This window comes from Hyalella azteca, unplaced genomic scaffold, assembly GCF_000764305.2.
Source record: "Hyalella azteca isolate HAZT.00-mixed unplaced genomic scaffold, Hazt_2.0.2 contig2924, whole genome shotgun sequence".
Taxonomy (NCBI): domain Eukaryota; kingdom Metazoa; phylum Arthropoda; class Malacostraca; order Amphipoda; family Hyalellidae; genus Hyalella; species Hyalella azteca.
The window spans coordinates 11,427-19,215 of NW_025933181.1; the positions used below are offsets into that span (position 1 = coordinate 11,427).

A 7,789-nucleotide genomic window follows, 5' to 3' on the forward strand; every position below is an offset into this window, starting at 1 on the left:
AAAGAAAACGTAAATTAAATTCGCCATATCTTTCGTGTTTCAGATTTTATAGTTGATTGCACTCATATACTTTAATTTTTGAACCAATTATGGAGCTGGTGTCTCAAGAGAATGTAGAGAATTTACCTTGCGTTTTCTTGGCTTATAAATTATGGGTTTAATTTTTCCTATGTTCTTCTGAGTAATGAGTTTGGAATATTATCAAAGGTTGTAAGTTATTTCATGATTTGAGGTGCTGCAAGTCGAAGCACCTATAATTTATTAGAATATGGTATGGTAATATTGCGACTTGCTACGATCCACAAGCTAAAGCATTTATTTTGATCATTTCAGCTTTTTTCTTTCTTCCCCAGCATGTACTTTAATGACGAGACCTATTTGAAAACTCGGAACTCCACAATCCATTCGTAATTACAACACTTCTCTTTAACTTCACTTCTTGTTTGTCTGTCTATCTGCTACAAATCTTATAATCGAAATTTAACAAACTTCTACTTATCCTATCAATCTGAAATTTTGCACACTTGCGTAAAGTTGGAGACAATGCATAAATCAAATGACAAAATAAATTATTTTAAAAATAAAAAAAGTTCAATATTAAAAAAATGAAAAAATAATTTTGTCAGCTATAAATCTTATAACTGATATAGGACACACTTTTACCTGTCCAATTGATCGGAAATTTTTGTGTGAAATCGGAGGCAATGCATGAATCAATTGACGGAATAAATAATTTTTAAAAAAAATATATATATATTAAATAATTGAAAAATTAATTTTTTAATATTCGAAAACAAATTGAGAAATTCATGGTACAGAATCTGTAACATTGGAGACACTGGATTCTTTAGAAGTGTTGTCTTTAAAAAGTAATTTTTAAAATGTGCATTATTATTTTAATAGTAATTTCGTTCGATTACTCCATTGCAGATACATTTTAGAGATATTTGACAGATTCTAAAGCTCTTTACACACCACAAAGATGTTTGCTTCAAGCAGATCAGCCCTCGCCTCCGCACGCCAGTGCAGGCAAATGTCGCACGCAAGCAACAAACTCAGCGGTCAAGTGGCCGTCATTACGGGCTCTACGGACGGGTAAATAATGTTCTCCACAATCAACCTAAAAATTGATTAGTAATTTATTTTAACAAAACATTAATATAAGGATATCTATTTGAATGATTAACTCATGATTCACGAGAAAGTCCTTCATTGTATTTTTTACGACCATAACTTAATTGGGTTGATGCCGACCTCAATGTGCAGAATTTTTTTTATATTTCTTGTCACCGGAACGTTTCTTTAGTTCAACCGTCAGTGTAATTTTAAACAGTCAGTATCATTATTATACTCCATTGATTTCGTAGTTTCAAAATCACTCACATTTCCCATACTCCGGTAGATCATTAAAAATTTAGTTTGTTTTTGTCTTATTCTGCATCGTCTCTACGTTGTACTTTTTGAAGCCTCTAATATACATCATTTATTCCTGGCGTTAAGAACCTAATTGACATTGACTCAAACATTTTCCTATGTCATACAGATGTTTACCTAAAACTAGCCATGCTAGCATAATAAACTAATTAGAAATCAAAAACATTATTTCTCGATGTGCATAAAGCTTTCTGCTAGCATTTTTATTTTAATTAGTAATTACTAAGCCGATCTGTGGACGGGTTTGAGATCAGCTGGAATAACTCATCTCTAGTAGCATTGATACGCAACAAAAACTCGCCAGCCATCTCTCCGAAGTTCAGTTCACGATTGAGCTTGTGAAATTATTATTTATTTGGAAAATTATAATTCGTTATCCACGTACACAAATCATGTTTAATACATAGGATTGGCCTTGCGATCGCGAAGCGCAAGGGCCAGGAGGGCGCGCGCGTGGTGGTAAGCAGCCGGCGGAGCCACAACGTGGAGCGCGCCGTGCAGGAGATGCACGACCTCGGCTTGAAGGACGTGCTTGGCGTGCAGTGCAATGTCGGCAAACCCGAGGACAGGCACAACTTGATCGATCAGGTTAGTGAACTGTTTACTATTGTTTAAATGATTATCATTGGCGTGCAGTGCAATGTCGGCAAACCCAAGAACAGGCACAAGTTGATCAATCAAGTTGGCATACTGTTCAAATTTTTGAATTGATAATAAGTTTGAATATTTGTGCGCGAACTAAGACAACCTCAGGGGCGTTTTCTGACGCCCCTTAGACCTTATAATCCTTATTGGTGATAAAACAATTTTTTATGCGAGTAATTGTTGAGCATGTCTGCCCACTGCTTACGCTAATTCAGCTCCTATAGCAACAATGAGAGCAGAACATCCAGATAATATTTCCTCAGTCTTGGGAGCGCATACAAAAAAAATATTTATATCGATCATAAAAAATGCCTCAAAGACTCTCATTACCTATACTCACCTGAACAAAATTTTAACGCGGGTTCAGCCCAGGACTCGGCCAATATGTGAAAAATCAGCCGCACTCTGTCCACCTTAGGTTCTTTCTTTCTGATCCTATGACAGACAGCTACGAGTGTCTCGTTTCGTATTCTTGCGGCCTCTGGATGGCATCATGGCACGTATTGAATTCATTAAAGTACATGCGACATCAATGGCCGAATTTGACAAAAATCTAATAAATTTACACTTTTCCTCAACTTAAAATAATTGTGTCCTAGGTTGCAGCTAGGAATAGGTTATTTTCAACATACGTCGCCTCTTAAACTTCCTGTTGCAGTAACCACCTGAGTACAATGAGTATGCAAGAAAACTCAAGACACTAAGTAACATTGAGTAATAATGTGACTTAAAGACCATATGCAAGAGGTAGAATGCAAATGTTGAAAAATCTTTCCTAAAATTGTCAATGAGATATTCACCAAACCAGTAAAAAATCAGCAAGAAATTAAATAAAATCTTGATACCATTTTTCATCAGAATGAATCGGTTATGGTCTCCGACATTGTGCAGCCTCACTGAAGGGATGAATGCACACTTGTACAACTACAGAGAATATACTAAAACACAATTTTGTACATGCACACTACAATGTACATTCGAATACAGTTAGAATTGATAAGTTCATTAATATATCCTTCGCTCTGTTGAAGTCGGAGCATGTGCCAAATTTGGTACGAGAATATTTTTTTCTAAAATGGGACTTAATATGTTTATTTGTACAATATCGTCACCATAATTTTGTTATTACCTATAAATTGACTTCGTTTCTAAATCGGTCCTAAAACAACCATCGCTTTCAGTTTATCCACCGATTTTATAATAAATATTGAATTTATAATTATGAAGAGTACGAGTCGTGTTTTTCCAGTAAGCACAGTTTTGACCTAAAATGAGTAATTAAAAAAATAATTCACTAAACAGACCATACATTACTCTACTTTCCCACATAATTCTCATTTACATTATAAGAGATTTATCTTATCTTGAGACCAGCTTTTGTGTTTCATCGTCAATGAAGCTTGCAACCTGATAATACAAACTGATTAGACAATTTCTCAATGTAAACTTCTTGAGACAATAGGAAACTTTTCTGTTAAGGACAAAATTGGGAATCGTCTGTTCTCTTTTAAATCGACACTTGATCAAAAAACACGGCACTAAATCTAAGCCTATAGCAATAGATTTTTTGTACCCTCATGCACAGCACAATAAAGATGTGTCAACAAAACTTTGAACACTCAAATTAAAAACGCAGAAATTCCCATCATTTTATTTCTGTGCCTATTTATAAAATCTAGCAAGCCTTCACTTTTCCACTCGTTGGAATTACCAAAAAATATTTTACTTGTTTTCTTCTCCATCCGCAGGTTGTTGCGAAGTGGGGTACAGTCGACATCTTATTGACCAATGCTGGCGTGAACCCGGCCACAGGCTGGCTGCTCGACGTAATTAATTAAGCTGACATATAGTTTTAAACTTATATTAATAATAATTTCCGTTCATTTTCGAATAATTTTCGCATTTTTCAAACACTTACACTTTTGGTACGGTAGTGATAATCAGGGTGGCTAAATGGTCCAAAAAACGGCCAAGTCCACGAACAAAAAAGACCAAAAAAGGCCTATAACTCATTATATACTAGTATATTTGTAGGTTACGGTGTAAAAATTCCAATTATTACTTTTAATTAGGAAATGCCCTATCCTAAATTTTAGCCAGCTAACGCGATTGAAAACTAAATCGCGAAATTTGTCCGGAAAAAAAGACCGTCTGGCAACCCTGGTGATAATATCACAAGATGATCATGGCTGCTGGAATGTCGTGAGAAAGGGATGCAGAGCGGTAGTAGTTATGGACCACCTAGAGAGGAAGCCTGGAGAGTGAGTCACTGACGTTTACTATATGCAGGATACGTTAGTGACTCCAGAATAGTGTCCGCTAGCACAAATTTATGGATGCTTGCATCATTTTTATAGTTGTTTATCTGTGCTCAAAAAATGTGAATAGTGTTAAAAATAACCAACTCCCTCCCATCATCCCTCCATGTAAATTTTCCAAAGCCCAACGGGTTTCTTACCCCAACCCCCCAAGCAAACTCCACACACCCACAACCAACCCAATCATGCGCTTTACGCCTTTTCCATCTAACCGCCACAAATTATAATGCCGCTGGTTTTGAATAAAGAATAACTGGGCCCTCAATTTTCAGTAGCACCTATTCAGTGCCCAATAACACGGCAAGTAGGGCGGTTATTGCTTGAAATCCGTATTGATGGCCACTACTATCATCGTATGCAAACATTTATATACGGCGCAGCAAGAACTTATGGGTCACTTCAAGAAATTTTGCTTTATCTATCAATGCGACGTAAATTTCCTCTGTAGGATCACTGATTGTATACTAAGATAACTATAAAATGCTTTCTAAATTCTCAATTACTTTCCTTTTCATTTATTGCTAAATCTTAGATTTTTGGCAATTATTGCTTTCAGTCAAATCTTGAAAGTAGCATTCGACACGACTTTGCACAGTCGCGATCTATCAGTGTAATTTGTTATACTCTCGTTATAAATGGTTTTGATCCTAAAATTGCTTACACGCTAATCTGTTGGCAGGAAATATCTCAGAACAAACAGTTCAGTTGTTATTTATCTTCCATCCTATTTTAATATTGATGTCTCTTTTTAATTGTGAAGCTAATTGAATATGACTTAATAGGAGTATGGTTTCGTCTGCGTTAGCCACATGGTTCTTTTTAATATGTGATTTACTCCTCTCACCAGAAGATATGAAGTATTCCACGGTTGAAGAGGAGCTTGTAAAAAATTCAACGTCTATAAATTTATTAAACACGTTTTATTTATAGTTGAGCTCATTCTCGAATTAAAAGTTATTACAATACAAAGGTCAAAAAGTGTACTAATTTTAAATTAAATAAAGCTAACTGTGTTAACTGTGCAGTGCTCGGAGTCGGTGTGGGACAAACTTTTCGATATAAATGTGAAAAGCAATTGGGCGCTGACAAAGCTAGTTGCACCACACATGCAGAAGAAGAAGAAAGGTTCCATTATCTACATTGGGAGCATAGCATCTTTCGGCTCAATCGTCCCCTATGGTGTACGTATGTTCGGACTTGAGTTTTGTTTGGAGACACATCAACCTTTCGGGCTACTGTGAACTGTAGTATGCGATACAGATAGATATAGCGACCGAACGCTCCCTTGCAGCCCTATCGGCTGTAATCTCTTGTCAAAATTATCAGTTTGTTAGAATTTTTGCACCGAAGATGTCATGGTGCATTTAGAATGATTTCAAAGACTTTATTTTGCGTTTGCTGGCCATACTCTGAACGGTGCAGTTGTATTTCTAATCACCGTGTTTGGCAATTAACAAAAATTTCTAATACAATTATCAGTGCACAATTAAAAGGGGGAAAAATAATGAGCAATGATCGTTTTGGGGGCAAAAGCATACCAAATCCCGCTAGGACCCAATGTGTTTTATATTTGACTGTTCAAGACACTTTTAATTGACATCTATTTTCATAGAAATTTATATGGCTAATTGAGAATAAAAATATCAAATTGCACTGAGATGATCAAATTGGATGCCCTTTTTGTGCCGCTTTTTAGAAAGTTTCGTACATTAGTTAAAAAAGCATGACTTTTTGTCTAATCGACAGGCACTGAGCGGCTACATCGTCAGCAAGTCCTGTTTACTGAGCATGAGCAAAATGGTCGCGCAACAGCTCGCACCTGACAACGTGCGGGCAAACTGTATCTTGCCTGGTATCATCAAAACCCGCTTTGGCGAAGTGGTGAGTGCGTCTCAGGAAGTTTCTTGGGAGGTGGGGGATGCGAACGTTTGGAATGAGTTAATTTGAACGATGACTGTCTAGGACTATAATGGCCCATTGTTGTAATCAATCTTATGAAAAATCCTTATAGAAATTGTTTTGTGTATAATATTGATGTATAATATTGATGTATTTTTTAGTTACACGCAGACGATGAAGTCTTCAGCGGTGTTCTTCCAACCATTCCTATGCACAGGTAACATCCAAATTTGTTAATGCCATCTCATATCTAACCTCTATTCAAACCGTGCAATAATTGTGAAATTTTCATTAATTACATGAGAAGTTTCTCAAAACATTGAAATAATGAATGATCTGAATTGTTGTAGGGCTGGTGAGCCTGAAGAGGTCGCTGGCTTGGCCGTCTTCCTGGCCTCGGACGACGCGTCGTACATTACAGGGGAAAATTATGGGGTTGCCGGTGGCATGCAGTCCAGGCTTTAGGCGATCGGCAGTGATCGTTGCACATATCGCCAGAATAACCAAACACTGCAACATTGAAATAGCTTCAGGGCAGGTTCCTACAAGACAAATATGAGTGACATGGTAGAGTGTGAAGCTGAGCCTCCGAAATATTCTCCTGAATGGAAGTTTAAGGAAAAATTCATGTAAAATCTGCGCAAAAGGTGTATCTCTGCTGAAGGAGGACTGAATTCGTCCATGATAATTATGACTCTGACTACCACTATAGGGTTGCGGCTCTCTCGCAGTGGTAGCGGTATTGAAAGGAGAGGAGCTGTCTAGCCATGCGTTCGGGCTTTGGGAAGCTCTGGTCGTGACATAACATATTTATATAACAGATGGGTTGGGTGGCCCAGTGGTGACAGTTCAGATTACCAAGATTGGAGCAGAAAGGTCCGGGGTCGATCCCAGCTTTGTGTTACTGGTCAGAATCGGCAAGGAGGCCGGGCGGTCAAGCAAAGAAAATTTGAAGCAATGAGTTGCGAGTTCAAGACCGCACCATGTTGTGGATGTTCTGCAATGTGAAGAATCGGCAACAGGGCTACGGCCTAATAAACGCTGAAACCGCTATACAACATAGTGATGTCGGCGCTGAAGAGTAGGCCTGATGTGGCCTGTCACCGATTCTTGTACTTTTCGTGATTTGTTCACAGCAGATCTAAAAGCATGTCCTTTGACCGGATCTTTTCAAGACTGGCGATAGTTTGAAATAGCTACTAGACTTCCACCGGGTTCGATATTGTGCTAGTCATTTCAAGCTTGAAAATATATTTCCATAGCATTATCTAGTCTGTTCTTGAACGCGTGTATACTCTGAGCGTCAACGATGTAATCGGTGAGGCTGTTCCACGTGTCGGTGATTTGTAGCGAGAAGAAATGTTGTGGCGTGGATGAGTTGCAACGCAGTTTTTTTAGTATAGAGTCGTGGCCCCTGGTGTTGGTTCTCGTTTCAAATTCTAGTAATCCTTCTGGGACCTTGTATAAACCGTGAGTATACTTGTCTACTTCAA

General features: G+C 37.7%; 1 protein-coding gene across 1 annotated transcript; it reads left to right on the forward strand.

Moving 5' to 3' along the window:
- The first annotated feature begins 924 nt into the window (after nucleotides 1–924).
- LOC125179593 (dehydrogenase/reductase SDR family member 4-like) lies at nucleotides 925–6,761 on the forward strand. Its single transcript, XM_047885730.1, has 7 exons — nucleotides 925–1,095; nucleotides 1,842–2,022; nucleotides 3,828–3,905; nucleotides 5,423–5,578; nucleotides 6,144–6,278; nucleotides 6,458–6,513; nucleotides 6,647–6,761. Exons 1-7 carry the CDS (start codon nucleotides 983–985, stop codon nucleotides 6,759–6,761), a joined length of 834 nt encoding a protein of 277 aa, XP_047741686.1. The 5' UTR covers nucleotides 925–982.
- The last annotated feature ends 1,028 nt before the right edge of the window (nucleotides 6,762–7,789 follow it).

Excerpts from the sequence above, each read along its gene's own strand:
- LOC125179593 (XM_047885730.1), top strand. The coding sequence starts at position 983 with ATGTTTGCTTCAAGCAGATCAGCCCTCGCCTCCGCACGCCAGTGCAGG. Across the intron at positions 2,023-3,827 it reads GGCACAACTTGATCGATCAG|GTTGTTGCGAAGTGGGGTAC; the intron begins GTTAGTGAACTG and ends CTCCATCCGCAG. Across the intron at positions 6,279-6,457 it reads AAACCCGCTTTGGCGAAGTG|TTACACGCAGACGATGAAGT; the intron begins GTGAGTGCGTCT and ends TGTATTTTTTAG.